This window comes from Ascaphus truei, chromosome 11 (genome assembly GCF_040206685.1).
Source record: "Ascaphus truei isolate aAscTru1 chromosome 11, aAscTru1.hap1, whole genome shotgun sequence".
NCBI classification, from domain to species: domain Eukaryota; kingdom Metazoa; phylum Chordata; class Amphibia; order Anura; family Ascaphidae; genus Ascaphus; species Ascaphus truei.
Genome location: NC_134493.1, coordinates 28,985,427 through 29,006,673, shown reverse-complemented (window position 1 = coordinate 29,006,673; position 21,247 = coordinate 28,985,427). Strand labels below are relative to the sequence as shown.

The window sequence follows — 21,247 nt, the reverse complement described above, 5'->3', positions numbered from 1 at the left end:
AGGAAGACATTACATATCCCAAGTGATGGAGACTGGGAGATAGAAAGGGCACATCGTACATTGGGCCCCAGATGAAAAGCAGGAGAGAGACAAAGGCAAGGTCCTGAGATACAAAGATGAGGAAATAAGAATGCAACTGGCAAGAAAGGTGGATGCCGTTAATTATGCAAAGAATAAAGTAGCTCTCTTCAACGATTATAGCGCAGGGACTGAGAAAACAGAGAGAGAGCTGACGAAATGGATAGATGAAATCCAGGAAAAGGGATTGAAAGCATTCATATGGTACCCCGCTAAAATCATGGTTCTCGACAACCAACAAAAATTCCTGAACTCAACGGCGGAGGCTAAATCTTTTCTGGAGTCTAAAAGAACACCCATAGGATCACACGCAAAGCCAAAATGAGCACATGATCGTAGTTAATGTATGTAGTAGAATAGTTTGCTTAAATACAAATTATGGCAGGGGTACTGACCAATGTTATTCAAATCTGTTATGAATCAAGGCGTTCTGGTATATTTCTATTGTAAAGGTCAGCCCCCAAAAAGTAACTTTATGGGAGAATGGGTATGAGGCAAACTTAGATCTTGCCCGTACGTAGTCTTGCGATGGGTGCAAAATGTTGCGCAATGTCCACAGACAATTATTATTTCTGTCTAGAGTCTTGTTATTTAGGACGCAATTTTTTCTACAAGGTTGGTCTGTTTATTGTGTTGCTGCATTGTCGGAGGGGAGACTGTTCACATGCCAAAAGCCCAGGGAGAGACTGGGACCTTGGGGGTCGGCGCCAAGATGGAGGTGCCACACCCATGGCCTCCAAAACCCATCAATGGGATTTAGTGCGTTTATGAGATAGACATATTGACGGCAAATTTTTTTGGAAAATCGCATCATTTATTCCCCTAAAGAGTAAAAGATTGCTACTAGCTCTTAAACTGTAAAACAGATATGGTGCTGCTTCAAGAGACCTACTTGACAGATGAGGAGCATAAGAAACTGTCTGCTAAGTGGATATCTCAGGTAATCTAGCTAGCTACAACTCAAAAGAGAAGGGGGGTTGCAATACTAAATTAATAGCTTGTGACCTTTTATAGTCACTGCCGAGTTTAAAGATCCAGAAATAACCATAGCCAATTTATATGCACCTAATAGAGACACCAGCCAGTTCTTTACAGATACAGTATCATGTATCAAACAAATATCGCAGGGAATGCTAATTATGGGAAGCAACTTCAACACTATATTTTTGCTTGGGGATAGATTGGGGACTGACACCTTGACCAAATCAGATAAACATTTGATTACGCTTATGCAGAATAATCAACTGGTGGACAATTGGATGGAAATTAATCTGGGAATATGGGATCACACATTTTTCAGCACAGTACTCCTCGTATTCTCGCATTGATCATATATTGGTTGAAGCCACTCACAAAACCTTGATCACAAGAGGAGATATAGGAGTGTGTATTCACTATCAGACAATGCTCCAATAACGAAAATACTGAGGCTTACAAGGGGTGATAAGCCACAGCTATTTTGGAAATTAAATACATATTTGCTAAAGATTAAAGAAATTATACCCCCACTTAAACAATGGTTGGAGCAGTACAGAGAATGTTACATGACATGGAGAAGGTATCACCAGAGATGGCGTGGGACGCTTCTAAGGCAGTTATAGGAGGGGTAAACTCACAGCATTCGCCTCAGCAAAAAATAAAGAGATTAACTAGAATCAGAGATTAAAACTCTAGAATCAATCCCAACAAGGCAAAAATGGAAAATACAACCCTCAACAGGTTAACTCACCTGAGCGATGAATTAAAATTTCTTGACAGATAAAATAGACGATTGTTAGTTGTAGCCAATTTCCTTCTGAATCCAATAAGAAGGTATCTTCCATGCTGGCATGGCAGTTACACAGGCAGAGATCAAATAAGAAAATTAACCATCTCACACCTAAAGATACAGGGTGTATGATAGTGCTGCCTACAATAAAGGAGAGCAATTGGGCCAGGGTTGGGAGGAAGTATGAGGAGCTTCGCCTTCGACATGGTACGTTTGATTCAGCAGAGGGCCATCCAGGACAATATTATGGAGACATTCAGAGATTTTGGTCAGGACAGCAGGTGAGAGGGGATTGAAAAGTAAATCTGAATGTCGTCATCAGCATAGAGTTACTATCTGCACCGAAATGATGCGATAAAGTCACCTGGAAAGGGAGCACAGAAAAGAGATCCAAGGAAAGACCACTGGAGTATACCCACCAAGAGATCCAGGATACAGCTTTGCTACAGATACAAAGAGTATGGAGGATGTCAAGAGGGTTGCCCACCGTATCAAAAGAAGCAGAGAAGTTTAATAATATAAAAGTTTATTGACCTTGGTATTTGGCAGTATGAAGGCAATTAGTTATTTTGGCAAAGGGCTGTTTGAGGTGAGTAATCAGGGCCTCCGACCGCTTTCCCAGGGCTCAGGACTAGAGCCCCACCAGCGTATCGGCAGCCTTGCAAGTCCCACCCACCTATTTTACACCTCCTCGCTCTTAGCCCCCATATATTCTCTCCCCCACCAATCCCCCCTCCCAGACACAGAAATCCCTTCACAACACACACACACACACACACACACACAATACAATAACTCCCTCCCCCACACACTATACAATAAGAGCAGAGGGAGGAGTTCAACATGTGGATGAGTGTAGGAAATAGAGTGGAAGCAAGAGGTTTGAGAATATGGGAGCGGATGAGGTCATGAGGCCAAATGGCAGGGGGTGAGGTGTAGAGCAACAGACACTTTCTCCTGTGACTGAGGAGAAAGAGTCACGGAAGGCAGGAGTAGAGTGATGAAGAAGGGGTATAGAATGAGGATAAAGAGGGAATGGTTTGACGAATGGAATCCACCATGGCCTTGAAATAGCCTTGAGGTGAAACATAGGAAGAAAAACCGCGTAGAGGTGGAGTTCTGAGGAGTGTGTCAAAGAGAAGAGGCGGCGTGGGTTTAACTTGAGTTAATGATTAGTGAACAAAAGTAGCTTTGTTTAGCCTGGAAGAGAGCAGAGTTGAAACAAGATAGTTGGAATTTGTAGCGGAGGAAGTCAGCAAGACGCTGGGCCAACAATTCGCTGGCCCCACAAACCCTAACCAAAAAAAAAGTTTAATAGGATGTTGTTGAAAATAGCATGAACACTAGAGCTGTATCTCCCTTTCCTGGCTGCACATTGGTAAAGAAACATGCTCAAAATACAATGTGTAGGGAAAATTAAATGCGCAACGACTTGGACGTCACACGTTTTCAGTAATAACCTTGGAAAAACATTATTGACTTACCAAGTCACACAACTCGAACACCAAGAGATAAGGCATGGCTTCCACGCACTGACCGACACATTGCACGATGTTAGGATGATGTAGAAAGCTAGAAACAAAGAACAGTGGGGGAAAAAAGGTTGAAAGGCATGGACATTTCGTAGGCTTGCCTTTTTTATCTCTAGAAATACATTTACAAAAAAAAAGTTTTGTTTTGTCATTTAAATCCTCATTCATTCATCTTAAACCGAAAAAAACAAATTTTTTTAAAATGTTATTTAATTATATTTTTCATGAAATAAAAATTATAGTCATTAATCTTTACCAAATGAATGGAACTAAAACGAGATAGTAAAATAAAGGATACAAAAAAGATAGAAAAAAAAATTGTACAAATTACCAAATATTAATAAAAAAATTAAACAGTCACTGACTAATGTTAGGAAACAAAATAGGTTTTAATTAAAACAATGTAGGGGATGTAAGCAAACTTAAAAACAAGTTGCTGACAGGGTCATCATGCACTGTATTCTCATAACTAAACAAACCGTAACCGTTCTGCTACATGTGCTAGCTTTAGATGAAGAAAAATGTAAAACTTACTTGTATGGTTCCCCATTTTTTAAAAAGGATTCTTGCTCTTTGGAGTTGGCGCTCGCTTTTAATTCCTTCACGATAACTCTTGCTACGCTATTTTCCCTGTAGATCTCTCCAAGCAGAACCTGGTTGGAACAAAATTGTGGAACTCATAGTTTCAGGCACACTTAAAACAGGAAGTGTTAAACTTCCCTTCACAGATCTAATACAGCATAGGATGAACTAAAATCAAGGTCACAACAGGTGACAGGGGAAGTTGACGACTTCTAGCCAAAACCACATTAAAAGCTTTGTTAGCCCTCAAAATGTTATTTACTACATATCCCCATTTGGATACTTCAGAGATAGAAAGTCAATACATGTGCTATTACAATAATAAAAAATAAAAAAATGGGTAAGCTTAACAATATTGTTTATCAGAACCTGGGGAAGAAAATGGAAAAAAGTCTTCAGTCTATATCCAAGACTTAAAAAGAATGCCTAAAGCAACAATGTATTACCTCAATAAGTCAACATAAAGAAAATACATATTCAACATATATAGAATTATTTGTTTTGCTCTGTTTATTTTGCTTATCCATTATGTCGTACTTTTAATTCCTCACAGTTCCTCCTCCCTGCTACACGAAAATACAGCGATATGACCTTTCCTCCTGCCCCAGCCACCTCATTGGCGTATGGGTTAACATATCGCCGCCATGGCTGAAATTTTTAACCAACTACTAGATCGTTTGAAAATTAACCTGACTGAAATGCAAAATAACTTGAAATGAAAAGCCGTGCTTATGATAAATCATAATTCTGGCTGAAGAAACTTCCTAGGTGATGCCGATTTAAACGCCCAATTAACAGGAAATCATGAGGACATATGCAGGCACTCAAAGTAAAGAAAGTTTGATATTTAATAGTAGCAAGAATATTATAATGTAACTAGGACTAAATATGGTCTTTGTTTTGCTTGGGAGTACTGAAACGCCGTCTCTAAATCGTATAACATTTTAATCATATCTTTATTATGACGTGTTCCTAATGGTAGTCATTTCTAATCAAAGAGCGACAACAACTACAAAAAAGCTAAAAGCTTACCTTTCCATAACTGCCATTACCAATTTCCTGAATGTAGCTCAGACTGTGGCGAGCAATTTGGAATTTTGATAAATCTATGAAAGGGGAAAAAAAGACAAACAAAATAAATTGAGAGTAAATCCTGCGGGTGAAGATAGCTTTACCTCAGATCACAACAATGCAAAAGCAGTCTTCATAATGCCGTTGGCTTTTAACATATATGTGTGTAATCTTCTGTAGGTCTGTGTTTGTAGAACCAATGGCATGCAGAAAATGTGCGCTATGCAAGGAGCACAACAGGCTTCATTCATAAAGTGCAGAAAGAAATCCAAAAGGGAGGGTGGCACGCAATGCAGTTACCCTGGTTAGTGGCATGCAGGGTGGAACGCAATGCAGTTACCCTGGTTAGTGGCATGCAGGGTGGCACGCAATGCAGTTACCCTGGTTAGTGGCATGCAGGGTGGAACGCAATGCAGTTACCCTGGTTAGTGGCATGCAGGGTGGCACGCAATGCAGTTACCCTGGTTAGTGGCATGCAGGGTGGCACGCAGTTACCCTGGTTAGTGGCATGCAGGGTGGCACGCAATGCAGTTACCCTGGTTAGTGGCATGCAGGGTGGCACGCAATGCTGTAGCCTGCTTAGTGACAAAGAGGGTGGCACGCAATGCCGTAAACCTACTTAGTAGCATGGAGGGTGGCATGCAATGCCGTAGCCTGCTTAGTGACATGCAATGCCGTAGCCTGCTTAGTGGCACGCAATGCCGTAGCCTGCTTAGTGGCATGGAGGGTGGCATGCAATGCCGTAGCCTGCTTAGTGGCATGCAATGCCGTAGCCTGCTTAGTGGCATGGAGGGTGGCATGCAATGCCGTAGCCTGCTTAGTGGCACGCAATGCCGTAGCCTGCTTAGTGGCATGGAGGGTGGCATGCAATGCCGTAGCCTGCTTAGTGGCATGGAGGGTGGCAAGCAATGCCGTAGCCTGCTTAGTGGTATGGAGGGTGGCACGCAATGCCGTAGCCTGCTTAGTGACATGCAATGCCGTAGCCTGCTTAGTGACATGCAATGCCGTAGCCTGCTTAGTGACATGCAATGCCGTAGCCTGCTTAGTGACACGCAATGCCGTAGCCTGCTTAGTGACATGCAATGCCGTAGCCTGCTTAGTGACATGCAATGCCGTAGCCTGCTTAGTGACATGCAATGCCGTAGCCTGCTTAGTGACACGCAATGCCGTAGCCTGCTTAGTGACATGCAATGCCGTAGCCTGCTTAGTGACATGCAATGCCGTAGCCTGCTTAGTGACATGCATTTCAATAACATTTGTGACATTTCCCACGGCATAAGATATTATGGGTTAACTGAGAAAAAGTAACATTCAGTCATAAAACCTATTTTCAGTGTCTCAAAACTCTAGGGACAGATTTAAAGTAAGTTAATACCCAACAGGTTTGTATGGATTCTAAATAATATTTATGTGTTTTGTAAACATGGTGGGCAACAAACATCTTTACACATTTGAGATCTTGGCCAAAAAGGTCTACATTACATTTTTTTTTTAAACTACAGTGGAAAAAGTTTCATAGTAGTCCATTATACACGTCTCTAATCTCTGGCCTTGCACCAAGCACTGCTTCACATAGAATTTAATGTCAAGATTTTAATGTCAAGATTTTCATTTTAAATGAAGAGAATTTCACAAAAATAGTTGCATCAATATTAAACTTCAATAAAAAAAAATATTAGCACCATCATTTATGACCATGCAAATACTATAAAAAATATTAAAAAAAAATTTCAACCATATATACTTTGGTCTGATTGTATTTCCTTCTCTATATGGATCCCTAGTGAACCGTGTTCTATATTCTGTGACCCTCTGCTGATTAATGTATGTGACCGTAAATTGAAACGAACAAATAGCGCACAAGTAGATATTGCTACGGCTAAACAAAACAAATGAAGTCCCGTCCTTAGTTACAGCACAGGAAGCCTCCAAAAGTGTACAACAGGGTGTTTTCAGTGAACAAGGGATCCCACAGAATCACAGTAATGACTGAGCAATTACTCTTCATACGTAGCAGAAAGTAAAATCAATGACAAGAGGCAATGAAGGAGTTAAACTAAAAATGACAACCAGCAAGCCCTCTTCAAGCAGTATCTTAGTAACAGTCTGACTGAGGCAGACAAGGAGGGGAAAGAAGACGAGAGCAGTGTGCACATGGGGAAGGAGGGAGTGCACAAAGGAGAGGAGAGACAGCAAGGTGAGGAGGAAACAAATACAGCAAGAAGAGGAGAGATGAGATGAATAGGAGTGGAGGGAGTGTACTGTGCACAGAGAGGAACACACTAAGGTGTGAGAGGGGAGTAGCAGGGCATGATGGAGGAGAGAGAAAGGTGGGGGGCAGGGGGAAAGAGGGGACAAGAGACAGCAAGGCATTACAGGGGAGGGGTGAAAACAAAGAGCAATGTTTAATTAGTAACCTTTCAGATCTGCTGAATGTTATGCTGGGTACAGCTAGTGGATTCAAATACTAAAAAGCTTCACATTAAATCACTTTACAAATTCCTGTGGATATCCCTAGTACATTTTTCCCCCCATTGCAAAAGCAGCAATCCAGTTCACCTAGTCTTGGAGTAGGATAAGATCTGACAAACATGTTACACATCATTAAGATAAAACACCTCTTTCCAAATGATGAGCAAGTGAGAACAAATGTCACATTAAGTGGGTCAATCACACATTACTGGGGCAGAGTAAACCTAAGGCTAGGACTAGTTGTACCTACAAGACAATGTAACCTTGTAACATATGAAAGCAAACTCAAATCGCATCACAGCTAAAAGGGACAGCCAGCAATGCACCGAAGGAGCACTTAACGTTGTTTGAAAAATTACAATAGGTTTTGTAGGCTTATAGGACTGTAAATAACCTAAAAATATAAAATAACCTTGAGGTGACTGCAGCTGGGGTGGAAGTGATAGAGAGATTGTTGGAACAGTTAGAGTAAAGACATCTGCAGGAGACTGATTTGATGGGGTATCTTCTGCAGGAGGTGTAAAATCAATTTCTTCATCAAAATGATCTTCAAATTCCTAACAAAAACAGAGATAAAAAATGGTTTACATCAGGGGAGCCAAACTTTTACGGCTGCGCCCTCCTTTCTGCCTGCTCCGGAGCTCACGAACTCCCCCCCCCATCTACCTTTACCACTGCGTCAAATTACACACCGGGGTCACGTGACACCTATGACATCACATGACTGCGTGGCGTAATTTGACGCTGCGGCGCCATGGAGACACGTCACCGCTTCTGAATCCAGGTAAGTTTTTTATTTTTTTTTTACAGGGGCCTCACGCGATCCCCCGGCATTTAATTTAAATGCCTGGGGGAAGAGTGCGGGGCCTCTGCAAACGCCTGCGCCCCCCAGGCAAATCTCCCGCCCCCCAGTTTGCGCACCGCTGGTTTACATAATCATTCCTTTAAGAATTGCTGTCGTTAAACCATGTTGGCTGACATAATAATGGTGAAACATAGAAATGTGGCAGATAAGAGCCACTTGACCTACACCTAGCCTGCCCATTATCCACATACACTGTAAAATCTCCATTTTATATATATATATATATATATATATTAAAAAAAAAAACTTGTCTCTACCAAGCATCTTTTTAATTCCCTTCTTGTTTTAGGCTCCACCAACACCCACTCTTCCCGTGTACATCCTCACATTTCCCTTCAGAGCACCACCTCTAGCACTTTTTCTCTGAAATATGCTCCCCTCCTGTGCTTTATTGCAATTCTATGCATGTTCTTCTGGAGATACTGTCTCCAAAACTGAACACAGTACAGGGAGGTCTTAATAATGAGGATCTATAAAGTGGCATCACAATCTCTCGCTCTGTCAATAAGTCTTCCTATACAACCTAGCATCCTGCTGCATTTCCCCACTGCTTTGTTACATGGCTTGCCTATTTTTTTTAAAACAGCACTCGTGTAAGCAATGGATATTGTCTATTATTTTAACAGCAATCTGGTTAAGGCTCTGCCCTTGCTGACGCAATACCCCTGACGAAGTGACCGCCCCCCATTTTTAGTATCCTAAGCCTGTATAACAGACTCATTTATTGATCCAAGTGAGGGCACACCATTCAGGGAGATACTCAAAAAAGAGTTATTCATAGATGATCATCTCCATTTATATGCCAATACCAAAGACACTCTAAATGCGAGTATCCATCTTTATTCATATCCACATCTTATTGGAGAACAGACGGCACCATGTGCCTTTTTTTCTCTTTTGTATCCTTCTCCAAGATGCAGATCCTGACGAAACAGGACCTGGCTGAGTTAACAATATTCCGCAGTAACAGCGGTCCATGCACAAAACTCAAGACAGTCAAAAGTTCACACTGAGTACCTGCAAGTTGCGCCTTATTTGAACGTATTACACTATATGTTCATTTTGTCTTCTTGTTTCCACATATCTTCTGGAACAACATCCTGCGCCCAACTATGTTCTAAATTTGGTTTCTGAGAACCCAGATTAGGCTGCAGGACATTATTTCTATTGGAGACATTTCTTCGGACACTCATTTAATGTTTGCATTTTATTATTTATCACCATTTGTGTTTACACACGGAGTATTGGCAAGTGCCAACGCTTATTATTGTATGCCCTTTCTTCCACATATTACTGGCAATGCTGGAAATCTTGCTTTACCAGCAAATCCTGCTTACATTCAGATCACTGGGAACAGACCTTATGTTTGACATAAGGAGTGCTAGTTTTAACTTGACAGACAGAATTCATGTCTGACACTGCTGATGACAATGTTTCATTACCAGTGAATGAGTTTGTAAAATGAAACATAATCGCCATTCGATGCTTAGTTGGCTACGCTAGAACGTTTGAGAAACCAACTTCAAAAAGGCATGGTGAACAGGGCAGCTTGACAAATATTCTCTTTACATGATGCCAAACAAGATTTCCACATTCATATTTGAGAGATGAAACAAATAACACCATCAACATTATTATGCCTACAAACTTACAGTTGGGTACTTCCTGTATGGTAAAAAAAAAATGCACTGTCAAGTGTGTTACTATACCCACCTTGAAGTCTATTTCTGTCTCTTTGCAGCAGGATACACAACTTATTAGAAGGACAATCAATGCTATGGAACTGCATGCAGACAGCAGCATAGAAAACAAGGGAAATTCATTGCTGGCAGTTTCCCCTGGAATGAGAGCAAAAATAAAACACATGGCTAAATATTACATGGACAAAAGTTTCACACCGGTTAATCACAGACAAGATGAATCAGGCAAACATTAAAGGAACAGTTCAATGAACACTTCAAAAACATACCAATATAGAAGGTTTAACGACACATTTTTGTCCTTTGCTGTGCTACGGGGTGAACATTATATTCCGCTGTGGGTTGTTGGGTCTTGTATAGCGCGGTTAGTATTACACAGACATTTTGCAGACAGTCCCTGCCCCGTGAAGCTTACAATCTATGTTTTTTGATGCCAGAGACACAGGGAGATAAGGTGACTTGCCCAAGATCACAAGGAGCCGACACCGGGAACTGAACCAGGTTCCCCAGTCTCTTTACTCAATGAGCCGTCCCTGTGGGTCAGATGTGTGTAGCACTATAAAACTATTTCTCTTTACACAAAAATAAATAAATAATATATATTAGAATCATCGGTGGTACTGGGAAGAAGAAGGAAAAAAAAATTCAATCAACATCAGTCAGGAAATACTTTTTTTCCCAATAGGGTGCAAGCGAAAGGGCCAGGGCCACAATCCGGCTCCAAGATCTACAGCAAGAAGTTCGCAGCACTCACTACAGATTATAAAAGTGATATATATATATTTATTCCATCAAATTAACAAACAAGATAAAAAATGGGCGACGTTCCGGGCACCTAAATCCTTTGTCAAGCTCCTAATTCAGTGCATCACACACAGAATTAGGGTCTTGACATAGGATTTAGGTCTCCGAAACATTGCCTTTTTTTTATCTTTCTTGTTAATTTGATGGAATAAATATATATCACTTTAATAATCTCTAGTGACTGCTGCGAGAGGGAGGAAAGGAGAAATGGGGAGAGATGAGAGATGGGGGGAGGAGAGATGGATTTGAAAGGAGAGATGGGGGGGCGGAAGGAAGGAGAAGTAGGAGATATACTGTAGTTTGATTTTTCCTTCAGAATGCAGATGTATAGGTGGCAAATAGTACAAGATATGGCTTCTGAAAATAAAATGTTGAGTAGCTGTAGATCAAGAATTAAAATATAACCTTATCATGAACCCTTGAATTCAATTTGTTTAAAAAGACAATACAGCCAATAAGGGGCTGAAGTAATGGGTGACATACCGAGCCTTGAACACGTGTTAATGACTGAGGCACTCCCTACCCACATGATACTGTACTCCCTGACGTCTCGTTCAGAAAGGAGCACAGCAGCAGAAATCCAATTAATGATATAATCTTTTGATAATCTTCAGTGAAACCTGTTTGACTGGTTAATTGGTGATAGTGCTATTTAATTCAGGAACTAAGCATGAATTAGCTGTTTGTGTTCATTACGAGTACACCTTGTGCAAGGTGAAGAATGACAACTGGTGTATTAACAGCCAACATTGCATTATTCAGGACAAAATTGTGGTACACAGTGAAACCATCTGATAAGCAACAGTTCAACTATGATGTGAACTTGGTAGGTAAGAAATGTACACTTGGCAAGGAAATTGCTAAACACTCGCTTGCTCCATTTTCTCAACATCTATTCTCTCCAAGACCTTCTGCAATCTGGCTTCTGACTGCTCACTCCACTGATACAGACCTCACTAAAATAACTAATAACTAATGACCTCAATGCTACCAAAGACAGAGGTCATTCCACTGTGCTCATATTACTCAACCTCTCTCCAGCATTTAATAATGTGGACCACCCTCTTCTTCACATTCTCCATACTCTTGGCATTCGTAACAAAGCTCTATCCTGGATCGCCTCTTACCTCTCCCATCATACTTTCAGTGTCTCTTTTGCCAACACCTCCTCCTCCATCGATCTCTCTATGAGGTACCCCAGGGCTCTGTCCTGGGACCCCTTCTCTTTTCTCTTTACACACTTGCTCTAGGTGACCTAAATCAAATCTCTTGGGTTCAAGTATCACCTCTATGCTGATGACACACAAATGTACTTTTCTACCCCTGACCTTACACCTGCTGTACAGACTAAAGTTTCTGGATGTGTCTCGCCTATATCCTCCTGGATGGCCCTCCGCCGACAAACTTAACATGGCAAAAACAGAGCTCCTCATACTTCCTCCCAAACCTGGCCCCATTTCCTCCTTCCACATTACTGTTGGAAGTACCATCATTCACCCAGTAGCCCAAGCATGCTGCCTAGGGGGTCACGCTCGACTCCTCTCTCACATTATCTTCTCACATTCAAAAAGTAGCAAAAAACTATCGTTTTTTTCCTCCACAATATTACCAAGATACTCCTTTTCCTATGTTGCTCGACTGCAAAAACTCTGACACAGACCTTCATTCTCACGTCTCGACTATTGTTTGGCCTTCCTGCCTCTCACAGGTCTCCCCTACAAGCCATCCTAAATGCTTGCCAGAATCACTACTATTTCCGAAATCTGTCTCCGCATCCCCCCTGCTAAAATTCCTCTCCTGGCTTCCTATCAAATCCTATATCACACACACAATTCTCCTCCTCACTTTTAAAGCTTTACACTCTTCTGCTCCTCCTTACATCTCAGCCCTAATTTCTCGCTATACACCAATCTGGCTCTTGCGTTCTGCTCAAGGATATCTTTTCTACCCCTTTTTTTTATCTAAAGCCTTCTCCCACCTTAAACCCTTCTCACTGACTGCCCCACACCTCTGGAATGCCCTTCCCCTCAATATCCGACTAGCACCCTCTCTATTCCCATTTAAGACCCACCTCAAAACACACCTGCTTAAGGAAGCACGAGTAGCTCCATGGCTGATACTATACAACTCATACATTAACCATGGCCCCTTGCAGACACACTTAGCAGAACGTCCTCATACTGTCGCTGAACGTTCTTCCTACCAACAAATTAGATTGTAAACTCTTCGGAGCAGGGACTCCTTCTCCTAAATGTTACTTTTATGTCTGAAGCACCTCTCCCCTTTGTGTTATTTATATTATTTGTTATTTATATGATTGTCACGTATATTACTGCTGTGAAGCCCTATGTACATAAAGGGCGCTACATAAAAACAGATAACACTCACACAGTGATATTAGACGTCGCTTTCACACAACATAAATGTATTATTGGACCAAAGTGATAACTGTCAACTTCGTAAAAGTCAGGGTGAATGATGCTCAAAAACCTCTGGTGAGGACTTGTTTCCCGAAGTCCTCTCATTCACACAACTCTCCACAAAATCCAGAATGAGCAGGATTACCCAAAACAGAGAGAATATATAGTGTACACTGTTTTAGAAATAGTATAAGGCGATGTCTGCATCAAATTTTGGCTCACATATCGGCACACGTACAGTGTTTAGATATATATATAAACAGTCTACTCCTAACTGTGACATTCACTTTTCTTCTTGTAGATATGAGTGATGTGTAGATGGTCCCTCAGATTGAAGGAGACATAGGGCAATTCAAACAAACAATTTAGTGGGAAAAATCATGTATTTCAGGTACTCACACCCTGTATGTCAAATAAGCACTAATAGGAAGGGGCCGAGATCATCGGTATGCAGCTCTGAGGATCCAGATGCAGTGCTCTGATGGTAAGGGAGAAACTCTGTTTGCCTCTCTCCTCGCGGGTTTCCTTGGCGTCTGACGTCATGTCGTCACTTCTGGTTTCACCAGAAAGCCTGCTGCTTATATGTTATTCGTCCGGTGCTTATCCTGTTTTCTCTCCAAGCTCCACAAGTGAATGCCACAGTTAGGAGAAGGCTGTTTATCTAAACACTAAGTGCGGACATATGAGCCAAGATTTGATCCAAACATCGCCTTATACTATTTCTAAAACAGTGTACACTATATATTCTCTCTTTTTTGGGTAATCCTGTTCCTTCTGGATTTTGTGGAGAGCTATATAAAGACATACATACAAAAATACATACTAGAAAAGAACAATTCAACAAGAGGCGATGTAGGTACCTTGACCCAAATGATATTACCAAACACGATTGAAGATGTTCACCCTGTACAACGTTTCACTCACAGAAAGATGCTGTGCTACCAGGAGCACTCATAGCAAGATTCACTAAACCAAATCTACAGACTGACAGCTTACGCTGATCCCAAACATCACATAAGCATGTCCACAATGCAAGTCATTGTCAGAATTACACCAAGTACAACCACTTTGCATCATAAATAATGGTTGTAAATATAGTAAGAAGAAAAAAAACACACCACATTTACAGTTCTCTTTTACTTGCTACGGTAAGTTTGTGCCTTTGTTCAAATCAACTGCATGCGTTTAATGGGGTCTTCTTTCCTGTTGCTTAAAAGTATGCAACAGAAATCACTGTTCCCAATGTTCTTTTCTGCTTAATTCAACTTGGCTAAGCTCCATCACTAGCTGCTGTTGTGTTTACAGTAATTTATTTCAAATCAAGCAGCTTAAAAGGGAGAGCAGGAACTGATTAGGCAAGTCAATATCAGAACAAAGAGTCCAGGCACAGTGACGAGAAAGTTTGTGAACCCCAATGATAATTTCAGAAATGCCATAATTTTCCCATGATAACCATCTTGAATCAAAACCAGTCTTTTCTTAAAAATCCAATAGGGTTTATAAACCAATTCCATGTCTTTTAAAACAAAATCATGTATAAATTAGACAATGAGTGATTAAGAGTCAGGGTATGTGTAAAAGTGAAACCTTGGTTTTATCAGCTAAATTAAAGGGGATAATTAGAATCGGTTGTTTTAAATAATTAGGTCGATCTTCAGGTGTGAGTATGGGAGGCCCCACCCTATATAAAGATCAGAAATTTTTTGAGTTTAGTCTTCACCATACAGGTGTGTGGAAACAAGTCATGCCACCATCAAAAGAAATCTGAGGACCCCACAAAGGCAGTTATTCATGCTCATCATACTGATGTCCCTGAGGAAGCAGTTTAACTGTGAAAATAGAAGGCCTGCTTGTTTCTACTGCTGTAACCCCCTTCTTCCCGTGGAAGCTAGTGCTGCTAGCATAGAATATCTGCCATTGTGAAGGAGGAATCCGGATCTGAACATTGGCAGAGGTCTGCGTCCGTGTGACCCTGGGTGGTCTCAATGCCCAATGCCTAACATGAGTTTAACCCTACTGTATGTTTACTCTTTAATTGTTATTAAAAGCAATAATTGCACTATGTCCAGTGCGCGCACGCACGCGGATTTCCGATATACTCCCAAGCCTTAAGTGATCTTGGACATCCTTTCAATGCCATTGGGTATATGATATCCATTCTATCCTGAGGCTTGATGTCATATTGCCAAAGTCTAACTGCTGATAGCCCAGTTTAAGTGCAATACATACCTCCTTTGTCCATCTAACCTGTGAGTGCAAATATTACCCTTCTACCTCAAAATACACTTTAATACACAGAACTGCAGTGTATTTTTTCTACCCCACATGTGGTTCCTGGGAGCTGCACTTTAATCTTTGCATCTGTAGATGCTCATCAGTCCAGTAAGGTTACAAAACCATGTCAAATGATTTGAGGCTCCATCTATCCACTGTCAGTCTACAAATGGAGAAAGTTCAAGACCACAATCATTCTACCAATGAGCGGTCATCCTACCAAAATCTCAAAAAACAAACCGGCAAATCATCCAGAAAGTTTAAAAAAAAACCAGAGTAACATCCAAGGATCTGCAGGCCACTCTCGCCTCGGCTAATGTGATTGTTCATGACAAATATCAGAAAAAGACTGAACAAGAATAGTGTTCATGGAAGGATAGATAGCCAGGAGGAAACCACGGCTCTCTAAAAAGAACATTGCAGCCTGTTTGAAGTTAGCGAAAGAGCACATAGATCCGCAAGATTTCTGGAACAATGTTCTCTGGACAGACGCGTCAAAGGTAGAACTTTTTGGCCTTAATGAGAAACGTTATGTTTGGAAAAATCAAACACTGCGTTCAAACAGAAGAACCGCACCCCAGCTGTCAAGCATGGTGGTGGGAGTGTGATGGTTTGGGACTGCTTTGCTTCCTCAAGACCTGGACAACTTGCCATCATTGACAACCATGAATTCTGCATTGTATTAAAAAATTCTATAGGCGAATGTCAGGCCATCAGCTCACGCACGAATGGTGAAGCAAGTGGGTCATGCAGCAAGACAATGGTCCTAAACATACATGCAGATATTCAAAAGAATGGATGCAGAAGAAATTCTGCGTTTTAGAATGGCCGAGTCAAAGTCCGGACCTAAACCCCATTGAAATGTTGTGGCAGGACCTGAAGCGAGCTGTCCATGCAAAGAAGCTCTCAAATGTGATTGAGTTTAAGCAGTTTTGTAAGGGGGAATGTGCCAAATATTCCTCAAAACCTAATCGAGAGCTGACCAGCAGTTACAGGAAACGCTTAGTTGAAGTCATTGCTACTCAAGGGGGTGCCACTAGGTACTGAATGTAAAGATACACATGGATATTAAATCATTTGTGGATACATACATGTTGAAAAAGTATCAGGTTTGTCTCATTTGTTTGATCAGATTATCCTTATCTATTATTAGGACTTAAATTAAGATCTCATAACATTTTAGGTTTGAAATAGGATTTTCACATAAGGAGTTCACAAACTTTATCGCCACTGTATATGAACAGCTAGGACAATAAGATTGAATAAGGACAGAGCATTGCGAAAAGTCAATTAAAAAATACATTTTTGGCCTTTCATTTTAGTACACATTTAAAAATGTCCACTGAATTTGTAACAGTATATTACAATTCACATTTCCTTTCACAAACATCTGTAGATCTAAGCATGCCATAGCAACAGGATTTAGACTAGAGCAGATCTCATGACATTATGGAACCCATTCCCCAGGTTCTAAGTAGCTGTTAATTAACAATGATGTTGAATTCATTTGTAAAGCATCTTATTAAAACCCTAAAACATAGACCAAGTAAAATACATATTTAACATGGCCACTAACACACAAGTCTTAGCTAAACCAAGGAGTTGTGGGCTCTTGAAAGTTGCCATGGTATGTGAATGAGGTCCATGGGACATGCTTTGTGGTAATGCTCAAACCACTGAACAGAGAAGCTTCATAAATGGGGAGATTTATTGCACAAGTTACAGTTGCACCTGTTGTTTTTTTGTCGCTGAGGAAAAACGGGTCTCGATGTGTAGGAGAGGGTTAGCCATTCCTAACAGGTTAGGTTTCCTGCAAATCTGCCACTGACTAAAGGGAAAGTGCATAAACCAATGACAAAGCACAAAGGTTGCTTGACTTGCTCTAAAACCTGCCATTGCACTCATGCATTACAATAATAGAGGAGTTAGAGCAATATAGTAAGTTAAATGTGAGAACATTACCAACTATAATTTTTTTTTTACATGTCTTACAAGTAACACAAGAAAGAAATTCAGATACTAATTAGACTAAACAAATACAAAAAAAGTTCCAATCTTCCACAGCAGGAACATCCTGCGAGAGCAGCAATCGCCACGCAAAACTGCGCAGTCAAAATGAAAATAAAACTTAAAAAAAAAAAATGAAAAATACCCTTTCCTATGTATGTGTAAAAAGAAATAAAAACGGGATTGGGGGGCGAGGCTTGCAATATTAGCAATACACAGGTGCTTATGGCTGCATAATCTTCCTACTTCTAACGCAACCACTGATCGTCCACTTCTGCATGGATTGTACAAGTGCGGCTGAAAGTCTATTTTGTTTCAGACGCATACAGAGCCCCAAGATGGGGTTTCTCCAGGCATTCTGGTTCTATTACTGGCGTTACAGAATTGCGACCCAATGATAAAAAAAAAAGCCATTGCTATCGAAACTGGTTAAAGGGTGCTTGAGGTTTTACTTACACATTCAGGGAGACACTCGTTACTGCTAAAAGCACCTTTTAGGAGATACATCATCAAACTAAATAGCAGGTATTTTCTAAAACACAGATAGATATGTTGAAAATGTTTGTTTAGGTTTATTTACTTTCTCTATGCATGCTATTGTTATAGTTTAATGAACACACAAGGGCGGGATCCCCAACAGTGGACTGGACATACACAATTGTGTAGTGATTAGATGTGGGGGTAAACTGAGAAAAAACACGCCAGGCGCAATGGAACGTACTAAACCGTCGGTTCTGGGTTTTTTCCTCTCTGTTTACCACCACATCGGATCACTATTAGGCTTTGGTCCCGCTGTGTCCGGCGGCGCGCGAGCGTGGTCACGCGCTCTTTACCAGCAGGGGTATCCTTTCCTAGCCGGTCCCAGTCCCCCCTCGCTGCACGGCTCACAACGCGCTGTGACGTGTCAGCCGCCAGGGGATGCAAGAAAATTGCGATCCCGAGCGGTGATTGGTCACGTGGGTGGGAGCTGTCAGAGAGCTTTCTCCACAAGGTAGGGGGGGGGGGGGGGGGTTTGGTGTGTGTGTGGACCGGGGGAGGGATCAGCACGGAGAGGAGGGTATTGGGGGAGGGGGGGAGGGAGTGCTGCTTACCTGCCAGCAGCAGCTCCCTCCTGCAGCCTGGGAGACCGACCCCCGCTGCAGCCATCCGCTGAATGGGAGGAGTGGGGGGTGGTATCGGATGGGAGCAGCAGAGGGCATATGGAGGGGGGAGGAGTAGCACGGAGAGCAGCAGAGCACATATGGGGGGTCCCTCCTGCAGCCCGGGAGACCCCCACTGAAACCATGCCCCCCGACCGCCGCTCCTACAGACCGCATATAGCGGTCAAGTGCCTCTCCACGCGCCGCCTGTCTGCAGTGCGGGCGCGTGGTCTGAGGCAGCGGGGCCTTAGCCTTATGCTCTGGATGAAATTCCTCGGAGGTGGTTCGTATCTAACCACTGACACTCATTTGTCACAGTAACTTTTGGGATGCATTTGCAATCAAGAATTTCTTTGACATAATGTGTACTTTATAATTATGAACTGTTGCAAACTCCTCCCCCCTTTTTGTGTCTGATTATACAGTGGCTACATCATTTTGGATTCTAGTATCAGGATCATTATCTGGTTACTTTTATATAGTGTTTGGATGCATACATATACTGTCTCTCTTGTATCCTGTTACTAGACACGATCTGTCTGCACGCATAGAAAGGGTAACAATACTACATTATATATCAGTTTGTAAGATTTCCATATTTTGCTCTGCTTTGATCACTGTATTTCTATTTACACATCTCCATTATTCAGTGCTGTATTTGTGATCATCTTCCTGGTTTACCAGACAGTGTTGCAGGCACCTTACCCGGGTACAGCCATCTACACCTCATAAGGGGACTCCTCCTTTTGACATGTGGTTCTCTGTTGGTGACTCTTTGAATGTGCACAGGCACTTTATTACTAGCATGGGGTTTTAACTCACTGCATACTTTTTGTATTTAGAGTTTAGCTGTGCATGTCCTGTCCATTGTTTTATACAATAAATTGCCCTAATATTTTTGCACACTTCCGTGAGTGCCTCATTTTTTGGAGCTTCTGGGACCCACTGATCTTTTGGGGATCCCACCCTTGAGTGTTCATTAGTCATGTTCTATACTCCAGGGGACAATTACACTGTAAGAGGGGTTAAGGCTGCACTCCACAAATAGAAAAAAATGCTTACAATTTACCGGTGCTGCTGGTTCAAGGAAGTACCTGCCATAAAATCCAAAGTACACTGAGGAAAAGAAGGGATCCAGCGCTCCACGGATTTCTGAATAAGAAAATTTATTGTGCCACACGTTTCGACCTTATGGTCTTTATCAAGTGACTAGGCATATATAAGTCAGGATCTACCCAGTATATATATCCTTTATCATTACCCATAAACAGGTGAATAACAGGTGAATAACAAGTGAACATTGGGGTCAGCTGGGGGTAATGTTCACTTGTTATTCACCTGTTTATGGGTAATGGTAAAGGATATATATATATATACTGGGTAGATCCTGACTTATGTATGCCTAGTCACTTGATAAAGACCATAAGGTCGAAACGTTGTGTGGCACAATAAATTTTCTTATTCAGAAATCTGTGGAGCGCTGGATCCCTTCTTTTCCTCAGTGTACTCCAGGGGAGCACCGTCCATGATTAAGATATTGAATGATGTGCCACTTATTAGTTAGAATGATTACTTGTGGGTTGTAGTGCATTCCCACCCCTTTTCTCTGAAGTTATTGTTAGCCTTTATTATTGAAAAATCGATTTAAATCTTTTTAAACGAGAGGTCAGTTAATTTCTAGGAATGGTCATTCATACAATGAATATTGTCCCTAGTTTCTCAGTAATGGCCAAACTATTAACATTTACTTCACGGGTATCCACTTCTCAACTAAATGAGAACCTAAGACAAAAGAATATGACTTTAGGATATAAACGATTCAAGAACCACAAAAATTGGCTCTTTATGCCATTCTTTTTTTCAGGAATAACTGGTAAAATTGGAATTGCCCAACAAAGCTTTTCTAGTTTTATGTATATATTCAATCTTCACTTTGAAACGGTGTTCTAATTCAAGTATCTAGGACTCAGAGCTAAAGTTTCTATGACTCCCTTTTAGAAAATACTAGCTGAGAGACCCGGCGTTGCCCGGGATGTAATGTTCCCGTTCCTCTCTCTCTCCTCCCCCCTCTCTCTGTTTGTCCCCCATTCACATCAATCCAGTCCCCCCCCTCCCTCCCTCCTTTACAGCTTCATGTAGCGTGTGTGCGTCAGTCACTGTGTGTTTGCGCGCGCGTCAGTGAGTCTGAGGCAGAAACACAAACACACACAGACTGACTGACGCACACACAGTCAGTGTGTGCCTCAGTCAGTGTGTGCGTGCGTGTGTGCGTCAGTCAGGGTTTGTGTGCGCGTCAGTCAGTGTGTGCGTGCGGCAGTCAGTCAGTGTGTGTGCGCGTGCGGCAGTCAGTGTGTGTGTGTGGGGGTGTGTGTGCGCGTGCGGCAGTCAGTGTGCGCGCGTCAGTCGGTGTGTGTGTCAGTCGGTGTGTGTGTCAGTCGGTGTGTGTGTGTCAGTCAGTGTGTGTGTGTCAGTCAGTGTGTGTGTCAGTCAGTGTGTGTGTGTCAGTCAGTGTGTGTGTGTCAGTCAGTGTGTGTG

General features: G+C 41.8%; 1 protein-coding gene across 1 annotated transcript in view; it reads right to left on the bottom strand.

Annotated features, from left to right (window-relative positions):
• The window catches only part of LMTK2 (lemur tyrosine kinase 2), a 63,380-nt gene that overhangs the window by 27,330 nt on the left and 14,803 nt on the right, over positions 1–21,247 (bottom strand). The window contains exons 2-6 of the mRNA XM_075565459.1: positions 10,082–10,206; positions 7,916–8,060; positions 4,993–5,066; positions 3,913–4,031; positions 3,331–3,418 (exon numbers count right to left, since the gene is read on the bottom strand). Coding sequence (XP_075421574.1) covers positions 3,331–3,418; positions 3,913–4,031; positions 4,993–5,066; positions 7,916–8,060; positions 10,082–10,206 — 551 coding nt within the window. The remainder of the gene's footprint in view (positions 1–3,330; positions 3,419–3,912; positions 4,032–4,992; positions 5,067–7,915; positions 8,061–10,081; positions 10,207–21,247) is intronic.